General features: G+C 40.0%; 1 protein-coding gene across 1 annotated transcript in view; it reads right to left on the bottom strand.

The window, feature by feature from the left end:
- The window catches only part of THSD7B (thrombospondin type 1 domain containing 7B), a 623,878-nt gene that overhangs the window by 317,583 nt on the left and 284,870 nt on the right, over positions 1 to 21,425 (bottom strand). The window contains exons 6-7 of the mRNA XM_075933305.2: positions 17,798 to 17,953; positions 14,134 to 14,331 (exon numbers count right to left, since the gene is read on the bottom strand). Coding sequence (XP_075789420.2) covers positions 14,134 to 14,331; positions 17,798 to 17,953 — 354 coding nt within the window. The remainder of the gene's footprint in view (positions 1 to 14,133; positions 14,332 to 17,797; positions 17,954 to 21,425) is intronic.

The following is a 21,425-nucleotide window of genomic DNA, read 5'->3' as shown; positions in this document are numbered from 1 at the left end:
GGCTCGGAGTTCCATGCTGCAACACCAGGACACATCTACACTGTGTTTTAAATACCACATCAGTGAGTCTCAGCGCTTGGGCTGACAGGCTCAAACTCACAAGATTAGGACTACAGCACTAAAAATGGCAGTGAAGACCTTGCGCCTTCGGCTAGAGCTCAGGTTCAAACCCTCTCTAGGTTTCGGAGTCTGAGCTCAAATGTCTACACAGCTATTTTTAACCCTGCAGCCCAAGCTCCACAAGCCCAAATCTGCTGACCCAGATTCTAAGACTTTCTGCTGCAGGTTTTGCACAGCAGCACAGATATACTTTAAGAGACTCAGAAGGAAATCTCACCCTCAATGATCTACTGGACTACAAATGGAAAATACAATCCAGTCCTAATTGAATATTTTCTTAATTTTGAAGACCAGAAGATGAATTTCTTAACTAACCCTGAAACTTTAGTGCTGTCTAAATTGTATAAATAGCTCTGTGATGAGGTTCACTCAAGTTTCAATCCCTGGAGGGGTTTTTTCCTCTTGGTAACCTTTCCTTTCACCACCACCTCCCACACCTTAGTAATTAGATCTAGAGTTGCAGCTCCAGAAAAAATTTGCTCCTATAGCTTTTCCATATTAATCCATTCACTCTCCCATGAATTTTTTTTCCAAAAATCATTTTGGAACTTGTCATCTGAGCACAAAAAAGTATAAAGCATCCAGTTTTGCTAACTTACATAGCCTTCCTGTTTAATCAGTGTTTGTTGAGGAATAAAATCACTGAGAAAAAAATAAAAGCCTACTTTTATAAAATAAAAATGTGAAGCTGTATTTAGTTTAAAAACATCTGAAAGGGTATTTTATGTTGTATTCTTTGTTTCACAGAGTAAAACTCTATGATTGTCTGTCTTTGTAAAAGATATGCTCTAGTTCATCCAGAAACTATTTGAGTAAAATGGGTATTGCTATTGGCATTTGTACGTATTGTTTTTTAAGCTATGCATTAAAAGAATACATATAACAATGTATCTAGAATCCACTTAAAGGAGAGAACAAAAACTATTCTCAGCCTTTTCAAATGGAAAAATTAACTGCCCTGCTATCAGATACTTTAAGTGAAGATTTTTCTTTGTCTGGTAATTGAAAGAATAAAAATGTGGCTGACTTGAACAAAATTCTTCTAACCAGCTGTAGGCACCTCTTGAACGAATAGCTAAAAATTATATATTTTGTACTAGACAGATATATGCATTTTAATCCTTCTCCTCAGTGGACTCTAACCTACAGCTCCAATTTAAAATACTTGCAGGTCACTCAGACTCATCATGCTCTTTAGATAACCTTTATCACAAACATAGATCAACATGTGTCTAACTCATTTCATAACATTTAAAATAAAAGGGCAGTACTGCACCTTGTCGTAACGTGCTGATGTTTGTGTTTAAAAAATTGCAGCAATTGACATATATTCAAAGGTGCATCGCCAACTGTTTTAATTCTCCAAGTCCTAGTAGCTTTTATTTTTTTTAAGATGGACTGAAAAAAAGTGGCTACTGCCACTACCTTTCAACTGGAGTTGCTGGTGCTCAGTAGCTCCAAACATCTCTGTGGTTTGGAAAATGGCTGCAGAATAGACTGCCTTTCTCCAAATGCACCACTGGAATATTTGAGATCATCTGAGGATCTAGAAACTGTCCTTGAGGGAGTAATTAACTACAGTAGACTAGCAGAAGATCCAAATTGTAACCTTGCTCTCTCTGAAGAGCTAAGGAAAGGAGGAACTATCACTCTCATATGACCGTGCTCTGAGACATTTTGCCTATGCAAAGTAGCACTAGGCAGAATACTTCAAGAGGCACTTGTCAGGAGCACCTCACGAGAGGCCCCATGCCTACTGAGATAGGGCAAAGGGGACATGGGCCTTGGTCTTATCCATAATCACCCTGCCTGTCCCTTTGGAATCAAAAGGACAACTACAACATCTGTCAGCCACATAGCCAAGTCCTAAAAATAAAGTTGGGTCTATATCCTGCCTGTCTTCTGTGTGGTTGCCATAAAGATGGGGGAAAGAGCCCCACCGTCCCACACTGAAAAAGCATATGCCACAACTACAGCCATGATTTAGCCTGAATCATGTCTGGCTTCCAGGTGCATATCTACCACCTGATTTGTATGTATGGAAGCATAATCAAGGCATACATTATTTAGACTTTCTGAAAAGCTGTGTTCCCAAGCAAGTGACCCATGTTAGCCAGTCCTCTGATATGAGCAACGATTAGTAAAATGCTCATAAAGCAGAAGAGTTTGTGTTAAGATGTCACATCACTGCTTTTACTTTACAGCATCATGATTGTCCCTAAAAAGTTCTAAAATGGATTTGAGCTCTTTACAGAAGCATCAGTTTTAGTAATTATACTGTGCATTGTCAGGGCTATGAATTTATCCATTCATTGAATTAATGGTGGTTCTGTGCCCCCATCGAAAGTAGTACACAATCAGTAATCCTGCAAACCTGTAGTAAGAAGAGGGCCTGAAACATAAGCCCATGTATCACAGGCCTGGTGCGAGGCCTGAGACCTGGGCAAAAGTAGTCAAGGCTTTGCTAATATAAAGCAAAGTTGAGTTGTGAGCAAAAGGCATGTGCTGCTCACAGAATCTGGCAGGAACAGGGCTGGTATTGCAGAAATATACCCACCTGAGAGGTACTAGGTCTAAGTCATAGAAACTCATTCCAGAAAAGTGGTACCAGAACACCCCCTTAGGAAACATCTTGGTACCAACACACTCCCATAGATAACAAGAACATGCTGACCCATGCTCAGGATCAGGTCATAATGAAAGCATGAGGAATAGTGGAGTTTTGATGAAATCATCATGTGTGAGATAATGGGTGACACCGTGATGCATCCGGAATGATGCATAACTTGTTTATATAAGTGTCTAAAGATGGATCTCAAAGGGGCTGTCCTTTTTGACTTATACGGCCACGGCAAGTACCGCTACTGACTTAGCTGGTCCACTGTCAGGGGGCACGTATTCGCAGTGGTCCAGAGGAGTCTTCTGGCAACTTCTGGCAACTATTCTGGCAACTGTGCTTCATTTGGCAATAAACCTGGCTGGATGCCTTCATCCCTTATCTGGTTCTGTGGTTATAAGGGGGTTCTCTTTGAGTCTGCTGTGCTGGCTATCTGTGCACAGCTGGGGCAGCACATTGGGCTGTAATGTCCAATATGCTAGCTACTAGTCACATGTGGCTATTCATCTGGTTGAGTGTGGCTAATTCCCTATAATAGTAGCCACTATAGTTGGCTTCAGAATTGGTTGTACATTACAGACATGGAGGGAGCGCACACATGTAGCCTGACCGCTGATAACAGCTAGCAGAACACTTCTCCAGTGGTGATGATTGATGACAACTATCAACAGCTATCAACAAGACCAATAATACCCACTAACTCAGAGCAATGCTATATCTAACAGGACAGCATGGTCAAAGGCAGGTCAGTCTGCCATGAATTCAAAAACAGCTCACCTGTCATGTACTCCAACTCCTTATTCTAGAAACATTCCGAGCCCTTGTTGCCACACTGCAATAGGTTACTCTGGTTATAATCTAGTATCCTACAAGACCACAAATTAAAGAGGAGATTTCTCAGAATTAGGACATGAGAAATGTATCAGAGAGTGGAGCAGGAACAAAGAGTTGTGTTTCCATACATTATTTTTTTTGTTCGGTATTTAGTGCTTTGATGTTTACAGTTAGCTGTGATTTTATAATGAATATAGCAAAGTAAGCAGTTGTAATATAAATATTTAGAGTCCTAGTACCAGTTCATGGTTAACTGAAATTATTCAAAGTAATTCAGAAACATGTTCAGGGTGTGTTAACTGGGCTAACAGCATGAAGAATTTGTTAACTAAGTGGTTATATGCTATTTGCTATGTTTATTTGGGGGAAACTTGGTTCTCTCTACAAATTATTTGGAGAGTCCAACTGTACATACTTTTGGTAGGTAAAGAAACTTGATCAATCAGAATTAGGGATTCCATTTATTTACTGACAGACTCTAAAGTCTCTTTTTGGGGTTCTTTGTTTCCAGTGGTTTATAACAATAGTGAGTTCCAGGGAATGCACAGCTGCTACAATAGGTGGAGAAAATACATACTAACTGTGCAGGAACCTGTGCTCCTGAGAGGGCACAGGGATGCAGGGGGAGCTAATTTCAATGTGGATGCACCACTGTTCAGTGTAGAAGGCCTGTGTCTCTACAGATGCTGAAGCAGAGAGGTCTGAAGATTTAGAATAATTTGTTCCTGCTTTCATTTACGGTGGAGTGCATGGAGAGAAAAAAGAAAACCTTTCCCCTCTCCCCAGGGAATAATCCAAATAATCTCCCATAGTTTAAATTTACAAGGTCTCCACTGCTCTACACTTGAATAGCCCACGAGACTCTCAGGATAGGTCTACTCTTTGACTTGGGGGTGTAATTCTCAGCTTGAAGGAACATACTCACACTAGCTCTAAATGAGAGAGTGCAAGATAAAGCATGGTGGTGGCGGCATAAGTGGTGGAAAGGGCTAGCCGCTTCAGTCCACATACCCTCGATTTCTCATCCATCTTCACTCAGACAATGAGTAGCTGCTGTTAATGCTTGTGTCATGCAAACAAGATCAATAAAGCATAGAGGGAGTCTCAAGGATTTATGGAGTTACTTTAGCCAGAAGACAACAGTTACTCATCTTTAGTCATATAATTTTTCATCTCTTAATTTTTCTCCCATTTATCCCTTATCATTAGTGGTACAGCTCTTTATCTTTCCTCATTAGTAAATTTGGTCCCCTCCCCCAGCTGCTTAATACATAGGTACACCTGGAAATCTGATTTGCCCCATTCCTAGTTTTAAGGTTAAATCCGTGTTCATTTCCATGTTGCACCAAAAAGAGGAACACATTCTATTAATTTTACAACAAAAATAATTTATTTTATGATTCATTTTCTAAGAAGAAGGCTGATCAAAATGTAAGATACTGTTGCTCTTATTTATATAACCAGCTGGAATGTGGGCATACCACTCTTTCATAGAATTACGAATTTACTTTGCCAGGAAGGCAACAAATTTAAAACTCATATGTAATGTGCTGAATGGAATAAATCAACTTCTCTGAGAAATTAAACAGAAACTGCAACTTAGTACACTATCAATAATCCTTTAGTGAAGAGAGAATTCAAATGAATTCTTCACATCATTAATAAGGCCTTGTGCTATGAAAAGACTCATCTTAAATCAGAACCCCTAGTAAAATTGTTACCTACCTGTACCAAAGAAGGAATAAATAAAATACTTTGTGCAAACAGCATCTTTTACCTGAGTATCTCAAAATAATTTTGAAAGGTTAAGTCTTAATTTCATATTTTTCCATTCACTGAAACACTTTTTGACTAAATTAATTATTTTAGATTAATCAGAGACAAGGAGAAAGTATAAAATCTCCATGAGGTTGTACATTTTTCCGTGGAAATCTGTACTGAACTGAACACACATAGCTGGCTGCCTCTATGGGCAATCTTTCTAAGAGGCTGAAAGTTGCGGCATACAGGAAATAAACGTATATTATTATATAGCTAAGAACACGACAATTGCTATGCCACCTTAAAGAGTCCCTGGTTTAGATTACAGTAGGGTGACATTTTTTCAGACATTTTTCTGGAATCCAAACTACTTATGAATTCACATCAAATGCAACAAATACTCCTCCCCAAAACACCAGCATCAAACTAAAAATTATTTATTTCCTAATTTGTAGTGAAGTGTATTTCTTTAAAGCCCTGGCAGATTACAATATTGGATCTTAAAATTACATCCTTTTAACTACCATGATTTCTTTAAGTGCACACATGTATTCAAACAAAATTTCAGTGGTTGAATTCTCAAGAACTGGTAGAGCTATTAGCAATTTGGAATCTCAGGTTTCAAATGGTATAGGCCTCAATTACCAGCAGTGACAGTGTATGAGTTTATCGGCTGCTAAAATCACCTCACAGTTAAAGTGAGAATGTACATGTGTGAGAAAGAGAACAAGAACAATAATTCAAGGCTGCAGTAGGGTGCAAGTTCTATTGGTCCAAACCTAGGGCCCATATCTCAAATTTACACCTTTTAAATTTAATCTTTCATTCTAAAAAGAAAGTGTTTTTTAACCGTCATGATTGCAAGTGAAAGTGCTAACCCTAACCTGAGTGTAACTGATACAGTGATTGGCCTAAGTCAGTAGACAGACTGGGGAGCAAGGGGAAGCTCTAAGGGGAGCAAATTATCCCGATGCATGTCAACGAAGTGCTGACTTCCCAGCCCCACTGCACTGAGGGAGGGTGCGCCAACTTTACACCAGCTCTATCTAGAAGGAGAGGAAGAGTGCAGTAGGCCTGGGCCACCTTTTCTCAGAGCTACAGTAGTAAAGCCATGGGGCCTGTCACATGGTGTGCCTAGAACTTTGCATTGCTTTAAACCTGTGCTGGCGACAATAAAGTGGGGGAATGGTACAGAAATATCAAGACAGTAATCAGGATGGTGTGATCTTAGGTCTGAGAGCTCAAGACTCCAGGGGGAGCTGGAGTGATACAAATGCTTTCCTCTTCCAGGCATTGATTGTGTAAAGCCCCAAAGCTTTGTTTCGAAATGTACACATGGACAAATAAAAAGAAATGATCAGTTTTAACCTATGCGTGACTGGAGCCTTCAGAAGTACTAAATAGATTCCTTCTAAAAAGCAAACCTAACAATAGGATTAATACATTTTTAAATGGTCATTATGAAAAGCAGCATGGAATTTTTATCATGTAAACAAACTCTAAAGAATATTCCTGTTTGTATGCTTCCTGCATTCACCAGCCCCTGTAGACTCTAGAGTCTGCCTTTAAAATGCTAGTGATAGAAGCACAAAACACTTTAAATCAGCGCAAAGTAACACGGTTAAAATGATGATAATGATTCATTTTTCACACACCAAGAATTGATTTTCATAAATGCTCTTTCCTGTTGCTTGTGCAGACCCATATCTATCACTGCTAAGGTTCCTTGTGTTGACATGAGGTATAATTACAGCTAGATCTACATCTGCTAACTCCCCTTGCTTAAGTTATTATTGTAACTTGCAGCCAATCAGTTTTCCTTTCCATTATCAGCCTCAATGAGAATACTTTAGTAAAGTGTTCTGCCACCAAGACAGCTCCACAATAAGGACAATAGAATATTCTATTTCTAGACTATATTTACAGAGTCCCACACAGTTTAAAGAACTCCCGTACCAGCAAGGGCTTCAACCTGCAATGTGAACCTGCAACCTGTTTCTGAGAGTGCTCAATACCGCATGTGAGCCCATCCTACATTTCTCATGTCCTCCATTCTCTTGTTTTACCACTAACTGGAAATAATACTTATTTGATTATTGCTTTGTATCTAGAAACATGGCATTACAAATATCAAACAGTGAAATCACAGAAAGATAGTATTTGCTTTCTAAAGAACTACTGCAGATTTGCCGATTTTTGCTAATTTATTTCAAAAGCTTTTTTTTCTGTTTGACCATGTAGACATTTTTCTGGGGTTCAGTATCCCAAAATAAGCTTGTGTTCTTAACCTGGTCTATGGCTAGGTATTGGAACAGCAAAAAGCAAATTAACAAATGACTATATGGGTATTACCATAAAGCAGATTGTTGATTAATAGAATATTCACTGATTGGCTTTAAAATAAAAAATATATAATCAATTTACAGACATGGTCAATAGCCAAGATTCAGTCCATAGGACTGTAAAAAACTAGAAGGAAGGGTAAATAAAAATATTTTAATTTACCCTTCTTTCTAAAATTCTATCATTTCTTAAATACTTGCAAATATTGACAGTTTTTGTTACATTCATGAGTCACACTTGTGATACTATGAATGCTTTCTTAAAATTTTATTTCATTACTTAAAATATGTAAGAGAGAAACCAGAATGCACGACCAACCACATCCCTTGTTTGTTCAAGAGCCTATGTGCCACACAACATACATTCCTTAAAATCACATTCCAGCTCTCCTCTTTAGCATTTATATTGCTTCAATCTGTTTACAACTGCTTAAAAAACATCTTAATATGGATGGGGAATATACTAATAATTAAGACAGTTCCCACATCTTTCCATCTGAACTTTAGATAATAGTCTTTCAACATTGGTTCTTTTTCTTGGCATGTAAATTTTTAAAAAATTGGGAAATTGCCTACACAGACACGCAAATTTAATCTCTTGTTTGGACTGACCTTTACACATACAGATCTTGTTCTCAACTCTATTACACTCTTGAATTTCCTTCTAGATATTATATAGAATATTCATTCTTCCTATACAACCTTCAAGTTGTGCTACTACAGGACAATACCTGGAAAACCACTAAGAGCTATACGAATTCTGCAAAAATTATTGCTCCAATATTTATTTGTAGTTCTATTAAGAGTTGTTCATGTCTTTATATCCACTTTCCAAGAATGTTTAGGAAAGGCGGGAACAGGAACTGTTCATGAAAACAACTGGATTTTAGGCAAAGGGATCATATTTGGGCAAAGAAAAAATGAATGTGAACATGTCAAGAGATTCTCCCATCCAATCAGAGAACAGTGATTTACTCTGTAACCTTTGTGTCCAGTCAAAAGAGTTCAAATTTCAAATCTCAAAGACTGGCAACAAACTCCTCAGGCAATGACTGAGAATTAGTCACAAAATTATTTGCCAATAAATTTCAAACAACAAATGAGAGAAAACCATAATCACAGATAATTTGTGAACAGAGAAAAACTGGAGTTGTCAAAGAAACTATTTGTTTCAAATTATACACCCAGATCTGCTAAGGATACAATTAAATAATCTAATTTGTAATACTTTCACATGCATCTTTCCTCAGTTGGCTTTCCTCTGCCTATCATCTTGCACACTGATCTTTAAGTAATGTGTCGTACTAATTAAGTAACTGCTAAGTAATTAAATAAAAACCCACTATGGACACATTTTAGTTGGGTGAGGCATCTTATATAAATCCTTCTCCATTGCACAAATTATTTCTTTTCATCTTTTATATTATATTATTTGTATTGTGATATTGCTTCAGGGCATCAGTCAAGGTCCTCCCTATTATGCGAGGCACTGTTTACTCACACAGCAAAAAATGGTCTATCCCAAATAATTTATAAACTAATAATAAAATGAAAGTACTGTATGCAATAAATCGACAGGCAGAGCGCAAGGTAATTAAATGGTTATGAACAGAAATTATGAACTCTGTAAACCTCGTGCACTCTCCACAATTCTAACTATAACTGAGCCATGAAAATCTACAGAGCAAATTATAAAGATATGGGCTCTGGCTGCCAGTTGCAAAATCACCTTGGACATCCTGAGCTACAGGGCACTAACCTAGTATTACACTGCTGTCTGAAATAGCAGATTTAAGAAAGACACCCTAGAAGTCTGGTCTAATTACATAGAAGGTATAATTAAATGAAATGTGATCGAAATTGGTATATATCCCTTAAGAAAAGATACTGCTTTGGCAAAGAAGTCTTCTAATAAACACTGGGGGTATGTCTACACTACCCCGCTAGTTCGAACTAGCGAGGGTAATGTAGTCATCCACACTTGCAAATGAAGCCCGGGATTTGAATTTCCCAGGCTTCATTTGCATGAAGCCGGCCAGCGCCATTTTTAAATGCCAGCTAGTTCGGACTCCGTGCCGCGCGGCTACACGCGGCTCGGACTAGCTAGTTCGGATTAGGCTTCTAATCAGAACTAGCTGTACGCCCCTAGGAAAGGCATGGGAGAGGGGGGCTGGCTCCGTGCCCTAAAAGGGGTGGGGCCTCATGCAGAAGAGGGCGGGCTGGAGCTAGCCTCCCCCAGGCAACCCTCCAGGCCATGTGCCCCCTTGCTCTCTCCATTTGCAGGCCTAATGGCCACTTAACACAGCCAATAAAATTCATGACTAAGCTTGATTATGCTACGCCCAAGTCCTTTGGAAGAGTCACAGAAAAAGATTTTTCTCTACCACTCCAAAAGAAAGAGCATTGCAAATTAATGTACATAATTTACAACTGTAGCTGAAATCAAAGTGAATTATTACTCTACTGTTTTGTCCATATTATAAAATTAAGAGATGCAAATGACCCATGGGGTTTAGTACATAGACACATTTGGAACTCCAGAAAACATGAATGATCACTTTTGTGGATTCTTCAAAATTAGTCACCAACAGGGCAAGGACTGACAGAAAAGATTCCCTGGAATGTTACAAAAGATAAACGGGCATACAGTAATCAGAATAAAAAAGACTGTCATGGAGAAAAGGCTGGCCCCATTATCAAACAGAGGAAATCTGGTATGCAAGCACACGCAGAACCACCAAAGTATTCTAAATTCAGTGTACCTGTCACAATCTGAACTTTATTGTTAATAGGGTATTACATTCATCAAGGAAATGGGGGTTGCTTTTGTAACATTGCAGGGCCCAAATAATTTATTCTTAGTCCCTTTAGTAAGTCAGCAATCCTGAAGGTGTGTGCAGTGCTGAATACTGATGTGACTATTGGATCACTGGCATCAGCGGGCTAGACAAGTGACTGGATTTCAGAATGCAGTGGTAGACACCAAAAAGGCTGCTGAGCTTAATGAACATATCAGAATGTGAAGCAGCTACCCTAAGGGGTTATATCAAGGCAACAATTGATGCAGTGCTTTCAACATATATCAATTAAGTATTAGTACTGCTAGTACTGTTAGTTCTAAGTATTAGTACTGCTCTTATTCTAGTGTAGCCATACCTGGTGTGGCTAGACATCTTTATGATCTGGACACATGGCCAAGAAACACTGGAGATATTCCACAGAGATTTCAACAACCTACACCCCACCATCAACCTCAGCCTGGACCATTCTACACGAGAGATCCACTTCCTGGACACCACCGTACAAATCAACAATGGAAAATTAGACACCACTCTCTACAGAAAACCCACTGACTCATACAGTTACCTACATGCATCCAGCTCCCATCCAGAACACACCACACGATCCATCGTCTATAGCCAAGCCCTTCGATACAACCGCATCTGCTCTAACCCCACTGACAGAGACCAGAAGCTTCAGGATCTCTACCAAGCATTTATAAATCTCAACTACCCACCCAGAGAAACAAAAAAGCAAATTGAAAGAGCCAGACGAATACCTAGAAACCATCTACTTCAAGACAGACCCAAGAAAACCAACAATAGAACACCACTTGTCATCACCTACAACCCCCAACTTAAACCTGTCCAACACATTATCAATAAACTACAGCCTATATTGGAACAGGATACCATACTCAAAGAGGCTCTGGGAGACAGACCCATAGTCTCCTATAGACAACCACCTAACCTCAAGATGATTCTTACCAACCACCACAGGACATACCACACTAATACCAACCCTGGTACCTTCCCTTGCAACAAACCCCGTTGCCAGCTTTGTCCACATATTCATTCTGCTGATACCATTATTGGACCTAACCAAGTGAGCTATAAGATCAAGAACACATATTCCTGCGCATCCAGAAATATAATCTATGCTATCATGTGCCGAAAGTGTCCGTCTGCTATGTACATTGGACAAACATCTCAGACACTTCGCCAAAGGATTAATGCCCACAAAACAGATATCAGACAAGATCACAAAGAGAAAACAGTTTCTTGCCACTTTAACCAGAAAGGACACTCTCTAAATGACTTAGCCACCTGCATTCTGCTACAAAGACCTTTTACATCTGCACTTGAAAGGGAATCCTCTGAACTGTCATTCATGTTAAAATTCGACACTTACCAACAGGGACTTAACAAGTCTTTGAACTTTCTCACCCATTACCAAGACAGTTTCCCCAATTATCACCTGTAATACCATTAACTCACAAACATCCCACTCTCCCTACCTTTAATATCAGCAATTCACAGACACTTACCTTCCTTCCTCCCCCTTCCCACCCCCCCGCATTCCCCTTCTGTTCTGCAATGTGATTTGTCCTTTTCATATTTGTTCATTTTTTTAAATTCTATCCTTTGGTATATATGGTTGTGACTACTTTCTTCCACTATTTGATCTGAGGAAGTGGGTCTGGCCCACGAAAGCTCATCATCTAATAAACCATCTTGTTAGTCTTTAAAGTGCTATATTGTCCTGCATTTTGCTTCAACTACCCCAGACTAACACGGCTACATTTCTATCACTACAATTGACAGGTACTTTTTCTGCTGTTTACATGTGTGTGTGTGTATTGGCTTCTGTTATTGCCACTCCAATTCATCTGATGAAGTGGGGTTTACCCACAAAACCTCATGATTCTATATATTTTTGTTAGTCTCTCAGGCAGGGTTGGGGAACTCTTTCGGGTCAGGGTCCCATAGAAAAATCAGTCAGAGTCTGCACAAAAGTGAGGAGCAACCTCCCCTCCACCTCCCGCCCCACGCACAGACACACATGCTTCCCTTGCATGCCAGACACTGAGGGGCCTTGGCCAGTAGATTTGTGGGCCTCCCTACGCTCTAGGATGGAGCCAAAAATAAGGAGTTTGGTGTATGGGAGGGGGCTGCCAGGAAGTGGGTTTGGGGTGTGGGGCCTGGGTGGGAGGAAGGGTTCAGTAGTGGGTTGGTAGGTCTGGGAGGGTGGTAGGATGCAGGAGTGGGCTGGGGTGGGAGGCTGGGTGGGAGGTAGGATGCAGGACTGGAGTGGGGGTGCAGTGTTTGGGCAAGAGGGGGACTGCAGGCCTGGAGCACCAACTCCCCAGTGCTGGAGGGGATAGCCCTGAGGGCCCCCAGGCTACAGGTTTCCCACCCCTGCTCTAAGGTGCCATATGACTACTCGTTGCCTGTAATCAAGAATCATCAGATATTGTATTAAACTGGAAAGTTCCAAACTTTGCGTTTTGAAACAGCAGCACAACTCACTGTGATTAAGGGCTGCAAAATCATGCTTTACGTAATAACCTAGAGATCTGACAACATTGACCTTATCAAGAATGATGAAAGTTTTGGCTGCATTTCCAGTTGCATATGACAAATAAGGCCTAATTGCTTCTTTGTAAACTAGTATAAAAGAGGCAGTTGATGCATTAACAAGATGTAAAATGAACATAGGGTCGATCTCAAACTCCTGACAAATAAATACAGTATTACTCAGCACAAATCTTTTCATTTACATATCATCAAATTCTTGTAGCATAATTAATCTGGGCAGTACAACTAAGCTTTTCTCAGTATGTACTCTTAAATGTACTGGAAAAAGGACTCAAAATTTTGCTGTGGAAGAATTTAGTACTACATTATTAGAAATGCAAATAGCCTGATTTTGTTGCCCTTATTCTTATGCAATAACCTCAATGAGAGTACAGGTTGGAACTCCCTGGTCTGGCACTTTTAGGACCCTGACTGATCCCAGATGAAGGATTTTTCTGGACCAGGAGAGGTCATTTCAAGCCCCCTGCTACTGTTCCCTCCTGTCCCTCCTTACTGGGCCTCATGGTTCCCCCTGCAGCCCTGCTGAGCTGGGTACAACTCCTGGGACCCATTCCTCCTCCCTGTCCCCGATCCCCCCTCTTCCCCTCCCCCACTCCGCAGCTCAGCTGAAATATGTGATGACTTCTGGTCCCCCACTACCCTGCAGTGTGCCAGGACTCTCTGGTTCTGGAACATCTGTGGTCATGTCGGACCACGGATTTTGCTGGATCAGAGAATCCTAGATTTTAGAGGTGCAATCTGTACTGCTATATGTATTATAACAAACGCAGTGAGTAAATTGTCAGAATCAGGCCATTCATATTATACTATTAATATATTAGGGAGTTTAGAGAGAAGTGAAGTATAAATCATCATTGCAATAAATGACTTGCAGCAGTGAATCATTTTGATTTAATCATATATCAACTCAAACCACAATCCCAGAAAATAGTTCTAGACTTTGAGGAAACTCAGATCCCATTCCAAAATCTGGTGTTTCAAGTTAAATTAAATATACTGTTTTTGTAAGTCTTTTTAAAAGGAACACACAAAACAATATGCACATTTAAAGGTGGACAATTTAAAAATTAGTTGCACCTACCTTTATTGTTCTTGCATATGGATGTCAGTATGCGATTTCCATGCCCACACTTTCCTTGATCAGGTACACAGACTCCTTCAGAAATGACCCATTGATAACATAACTGGTCTTCACAAGGAATAGATTCTACTAAGTGTGGACAACTCTGAGAAGTACCAACAAGTTCCATGACAACATGCCTTTGTCTCATTCTAAAACCTAGAAAGAGAGAACAGAGAAACCATCAGCAAGATATGTTGCTTGCAAAAGTATATATATATAAGCAATGTTGAATTCCACAGCATTTCAAACTATATTCTTCATAAAACACTCTAGATTAATGTTCATATGGCCTTCCAAATATTTGCAATTTCTCTAGCCTTGAACAGGCAATCCTGTTGTCTCCAAAAAAGGACAGAATTTATCTCTATATATTTTTAGAGATTTGTTCCTGCAAACATAATGTTGGTTGCAGAATTCCAGAAGCCCTACTTCCCTACCCCCATTCCATAGCCATTTGATCCAACACTTTTCATTGAACTTGGATACAAAATGTATGTCCAAATACATAGACATAAAATAAAAGGTATGTATTGTAAATAAGAAATATGTATTGTAATCATTCCATATAATTAAGATAAAGACAAATAAACAACTCATTCAAAATCTAATCCACATTTTATCTCCTGGGAATGTGAGATTAAAAAGACATGTTCTAAGATAAAAAAAAAAGTTTACTGAGAAATAATTAATCTACCATAAGAAGATATTCAATTCAGATTGGACTCCCACAAAATAGCATCTTTTTAAAGTGGGAGATTCAAACTGAAGGTTGAACAAAAAAATGTAATAAACATAATTAAAGAATTGGGTATTTAATGGCATTTCAATAAAAACAAAGATCCATGACGCTATATTCAATAGTGGAGACAGTATGCAAGTGTCAAGTGTCTTTCAATATGGGTTTGTTTTGGATACGGTAGATGAGCTCTATCCATGGCTTGAATTCATAGATTTAACATGGTGTTCAGCCATTCTGTATCGAGTGATGATCTCACTGGGTGTCACTGACTCAGCAGATTTAGATGAAGCAAGTTGGAAGGTAAATGAAAATCATCTAGAGAAAACATTAGGGGCTCGTCTACATTGGCCCCTTTTCCGGCAGGGGCATGGTAATTTTTGAGATTGTAATAGGGAAATCCGTGGGGGATTTAAATATCCCCCGCGGCATTTAAATAAAAATGTCCGCCGCTTTTTTCCGGCTTTTAGAAAAGCCGGAAAAGAGCGTCTACACTGGCCCCGATCCTCCGGAAAAAGCGCCCTTTTCCGGAGGATCTTATTCCTACTTTGAAGTGTAGACGTAGCCTAGGTGCTGCAGAAAGTGGGGCTGGTGATTCAGAAGAAAAGCATACTTCTCTGAGTCTCTATTACACAACATCCCAGACAGAGGCTATGGGACAGACCATGGCAAGTGGCCACACAACTCCATGGTCAAGAAACAAAATATGAGGAAAAAAAACACGGCAAAGAACTCAATTTGCTTCAATTGCAGCTTTCAACATTTTCCAGCAAGCAAAAAGAAATAGTTTTAAATGAAATGATTTTACCAATATTTCCATTTTTGAGAAAAGGCCATTTTGACCGGTTTTACTTTACTAGTTTGGACCAACTCTAACCATTTTCGAAAACTAACAATTGTAAAAATTCAACTTTCTGAAAAGACTGGGCAACCCTACAACATTTTCAAGTGAGGAGACTTGCCCGTTGGCATGTGCCCTGATTATGGCCATTTCATTAAATATTTGTCACAGAGAACACTTTTAGAAACTAGAAGGATGATTCTGTGCTGCACAGTGACACAGCACAGAGCTGTGGGAGCAAGTGGGGCTGAGGTGACTTTTAATCAGCTTACATGCTGCAACTCTGAGACTGATGCTCTTCTCCCGCCTTCCAGCTCCACGTGCTGCCCACCCCCCACACCAGGACTCTTGAGACAGCTCAGAAGACTTTTAAAGCCCCTTATGCCTCTCTAGCCATTTTGCCCAACGTAGAGGGGCTGGAGCAGGGTTGAAGAGCTCACCCGTATCATATATATAGTAGCCCAATATCTGTGACTGTAATGCTGAAATGCTGGCTGTTCCCTCTGGGCGGCGCTGTTGCCTCCCGCCATGGCGCTCGGCTGACTTCTGCACTGCTCATCTAGGCCGCTGCATGGGAGCAAGCGGCGCAAGTGGCCATTTGGGGTCTGCGTTCCCCATGCAGCATGGGAATGCTGCATGGGGAGCACAGGGCCCAAATGGCTGCTTGTGCTGCTTGCTCCCACACAGCAGCCCCGCTGAGCAGTGCAGAAGTCAGCCGAGCACCACAGCGGGAGGCAACAGTGCCACCCAGAGTGAACAGCCAGGGGGCAGGGCATAGACGAGCGTGCATCTCTGATGTCAGGAAAGGGCGCCAAATTCAAAAGGAGAAAAGCGGAGCAGACGCAGAGGAGACAGAGAGGAGAACGGAGGAAGCGGAGGACAGTGAGGGTGTGTCTAGACTACATGCCTCCTTCGACGGAGGCATGTAGATTAGCCAGATCGGAAGAGGGAAATGAAGCCGCGATTAAAATAATCGCGGCTTCATTTAAATTTAAATGGCTGCCCCGATCTGCCGATCAGCTGTTTGTCGGCAGATCGGGGGAGTCTGGACGCAATGCCCCGACAAAGAAGCCTTTCTTCATCGACACAGGTAAGCCTCGTGAAACCAGGCTTACCTGTGTCGATGAAGAAAGGCTTCTTTGTCGGGGCATTGCGTCCAGACTCCCCCGATCTGCCGACAGACAGCTGATCGGCAGATCGGGGCAGCCATTTAAATTTAAATGAAGCCGCGATTATTTTAATCGCGGCTTCATTTCCCTCTTCCGATCTGGCTAATCTACATGCCTCCGTCGAAGGAGGCATGTAGTCTAGACACACCCTGAGAGAGAGAGTGAGAGAGACACAGCAGGAGGAGGAGAAAAGAATCACAGAGTGAGAGGCGGGAGGAGGAGAAGAGAAAGAGAGAGAGATGGAGAGAGAGGCAGGAGGTGGACGAGAGCTGAGTGAGAGAGAGGGCGAGGCAGTGAGAAGAGAGAGAGAGAGAGGCCGTTTGAGCCGCTTGCTCCCGCGCAGCAGCCCGGCTGAGTGGCATAGAAGTCAGCCGAGCACCATGGCAGGAGGTGAAGGGGGGTGAGGCGGTGACGTACAAGCCCAGGGGGTGGGGCCTGGATGAGCATGCATCCCCGTCGGAGGCAGAGGAGAGCGGAGAGAGAGCGATAGGCAGGAGGGGGAGAAGAGACAGAGAGAGAGGCAGAAGGTGGAGGAGAGCTGAGAGAGAGAGGGGGAGGCAGTAGGAGGAGAGAGAGAGAAAGAAAGAAACACAGAGTGGGAGACCGGAGGCTCAGGAGACAAGACCAACTTGGAGGAGAGACCAATCCCATCTTATGATGGGCTAATTGGCTAGTTTTTCAAGAATTGCCTACAACACCAAAGGCCACCTTTCACCCTGGGATCCACCAGTAAGTGCCAACATATTTCAAATAAATTCAACCGGATACTACATTTGGATCCAATTGCTTTTACATTCCTATCCCAATATGCTGAGGTTTAGTTTAATTGAGAACTAATTACAAACTGTAACATGTGACAGAAACAGTGAGATGCACCTTTTTTTCCCTGGTGATCGTGGCAATTTTCATGAACACAGGGTCCCCATGCAGACCAGGAGGAAACCAGACAGTCAGAAGGACATGGAACATTGCACAGCTGGGAGGCAGAAGGAGCAGGACCAACACAAAACTTCTTGTCAATAGGCCTAGTGACTAAACAGAAAAAATGTTATGGATTGTTGTTTCATTCATACAAAATACACAGCACTTCTGAATTAGCATTTATTTCCTGAAACAAATCCAATCTGCTAGGTCCTAATTAAATAAAAAGAATCTACCCAAAGCATTTCCTGTTCCAAGGTAAAGTATAGATGCATTGCTTAAGTCCATCCCTATCCAGCAAAGCACTGAAAAGCAGGGTTAATGTTAAGCACATGCTTAATGGCTTTCCTGCTAGGACTGGACTGCTGAATCAGGGTACAAGCTGCATTTTCTCTCTGAAAAGTGATTGTGAAAATGAAACACCTTACTCAGCAGATCCACAACCTGTGAGCATTCAGGTAAGAACTGCTTGGTACAGAGAGGGGAGAAAAGTGTTTACTATTTTTTACTGAGATGAATATTGCAGAGCCCAGAGGTGATGATGCACTTTAATTAAATTCCTTCTGGCTCACCACACAACACTGGTTTAACTGAATTCCAACAGTAGAGCCAAACCATGCCCTCATTCACACCATCAATGATGTAAATGGCTGTGCATGATGAATAGACCACACCATTCCAGCAGCCACTCCATCATGGAAGCCAATATGGCCCGGCTCTGTCTATTTATATACAATACATTCAATGAGAGGGATAATGAGACAGACTGGAAAAGTGCTTTCAAAAACTACATGCTATCATTCCTTTGTTTCTTCCTGATCTTCTACCATTTTATGATAACCGCATGTCTTAAATTGCTTTCATGGAAGGCTTCGATACACAGTCCCGACAAACATGATTTTGTAGTGCAGACCTTGTGCACCGGGCAGTAGCTTAGATTCTAACTCATAGACTCATAAGTCATACACCTTTTGCTCCTCAGGTATTCTACAGTATAATTGCTATTAAAGGGCAATAGCTGAAACTTAATTCCAATCTATAGAAAGATAGTAAGTATGTAAAGAGACTGCTTTCTGAATAATATTTGAAAAACAATATTGCCTTTGACATATTCATTTAGGAACTACACCCAGCTGGCAGGAATCCAATTCACCTTATTGCTAAAGTAAATAGGTCTTTTCTACAGATTTCAAAAGTCAAATGATAGAGTAAGATAAATATTAGAATTTTAGCCATAAGGCTATAGTTTTTTATCAAGAGGCTTCCCACATTTGTCAATATCCCCTCAGCACTAGGTTTAGCAAAATAATTTATAATTTTTGTAACGCATTGGCAAAAATGAAAGCAAATCAGTTTTTAGGACACAAGATCAACTTTAAGAATTAAGTCACATCCCATTCTGTTATAACTATTCCATTTCAGCCATGTTGTGAATCCCTTGAAATTATTTTGAAATAAAAATGGTAGTAATTACGCACCTATTCAGAGTATGCATACATAATTTCTAAAAATAACTTGATGAATCAGAAAACCTGGGTATGTTCAATATCAAAAAGTCCTTCAAATTTCTGTCAGTAGTTACCATATATTGCAGGGACAAAGACTTTTAACCAAATGTTTCAGAAATAACAAAAAGAAATAGGCTGAATTAATAAACACATCTTACAATATTAAAGGAATTAACTCATTTCAACTTCAAGACATTCAGATGTAAAAATCACTGCTTCTGTTGCCACATATAGACAAAGTGAACTCTATGGCTATGTCTAGACTACAAGCCTCTTTTGAAAGAGGCTTTTTTGAAAGAGTCTTTTAAAAAAGCCTCTTTCGAAAAATAGCGTCTAGACTGCAACCACTTCTTTCGAAAAAGCGAGCTGCTTTTTCGAAAGAGAGCACCCAGGCAGTCTGGATGCTCTCTTTCGAAAAAGCCCTGTCTGCAGTCAAGAACACCTTTTTTCGAAAGAGCACTTTCTAAAAAAGTCATTCTTCCTTGTAAAATGAGGTTTACCACAGTTGAAAAAAATGTCGCGTTCTTTCATTTTAATTTCAAAAGAACATGGCGGCAGTCTAGACACGGGAATTTTTTTGAAAAAGGGGCACTTTTTTCAAAAAAATCCTGTAGTCTAGACACATCCTAATAGAGAAGTGACCATCTGCAAAAGAGTTCCATCATTTGTCTAGTCATCTAATTAATAGACAACCCAAACTCAGAGGTTGTTCCCATTAGATCTAGGATGAAGCCCATTCATTGGCCTTGCTCTGAATTCCAGCAGAATTTTATTTGCTATTATTCTTTTAATTATATACACAGTATATATTTTAAATTGTAGCAGGCTATCAGGTAGGATGGAGATGGGTAAAAGTTCTGCAGTAAAGCCGAGAGAAAAAGGCTTAATGCATTAATGGATAATGCTGTTTTCCTTATTCTAATAAAATTCTTTCTTTGGTGTTATAACAAGTGTCTCTTTTTGTGACTCTTTTTATTGCCAGATGGCAGAACTCAAACATCCAGCCTTCTAAAAGGCAGAAATAGTTGGTTCCAGATCAAAGATGCTCTGTCACACAAGGTCAATGGGGCAGATTTCAGTGTATTGCTGTTATATATGGACAGAGCTGCTAAACCTCCAAGTACAGGGTTTCTTTTGCCCTCTAACTTGTTTGATAATTGCACTCATATTGTAAATAAAGCATTTACTTTCGAGGTAAAATGTCATATTTTCAGCTTAATAACACCTGAGTTCCCTTTCAAATTTTTGGGTGTGGGAGGGTAATGCCCTTGAATCTATTAGATTAGATTAGATTAGATTAGATTAGATTAGATTAGATTAGATTAGATTAGATTCGATTCCTACATTCCCCCGAATACGTGGAATATGCCTGAAAAACTTAAGTAATTGCAAATCTCGTAGCTCTTTGAAACATTGCACAGTTCTATAGCAGTGACTTACGTAAATTAATTCTGGGTCAATAAATACAGTCACACTGAAACAGTGAGTTTCAACTATTTAATATATTTATTTATATATTTAATTATATATTCTGGGCTAATAAATACATGCTGAAGCAGTGAGTTTTAGCTATTTAAATATAACACCTATTATGCGTAAATCTAAAAAAAAGTGTAAAAATTAATAAAGTCATCCAACATCTTTCTCTTCAAACTGAATCATCAGCACAGGTTTATCACCAGGCTGTGAATGACTTTACCATATTTCAATGGCAAAAATGGTCCTAAAATATGAATAGGCACACTTGATTTTTTTTTAATTTCAAAGATAAGAAACTAAAATCTACAGTGCCATGCAAATTGCCTAGTGCAGAGACTAATTACTTAACATATAACAAACAGTCCTATAAACAAAAGCACCTCTAATAATGGAGTATATATTACGTCATGTCAAATACTTTCATGAGAAAAAAGTGACATTTAAATAAATAGGTATTTTACCTTCAAAAAGTTTTCTCTATAATCTGTTCTTTTCACTTTAGCTAATTCCCAGATATCTAAAAACTAAAAATATTATACCTCTATAATAAAGTCTGCTTTCCCCCATGAATGTAAACCCTTAAGCTCCTGAATTAC

Source organism: Pelodiscus sinensis, chromosome 7 (assembly GCF_052426305.1).
Source record: "Pelodiscus sinensis isolate ZL-2025 chromosome 7, ASM5242630v1, whole genome shotgun sequence".
NCBI lineage: Eukaryota > Metazoa > Chordata > Testudines > Trionychidae > Pelodiscus > Pelodiscus sinensis.
The sequence above is the reverse complement of the archived record's forward strand: the minus strand, read 5'-3'. Positions and strand labels throughout refer to the sequence as shown.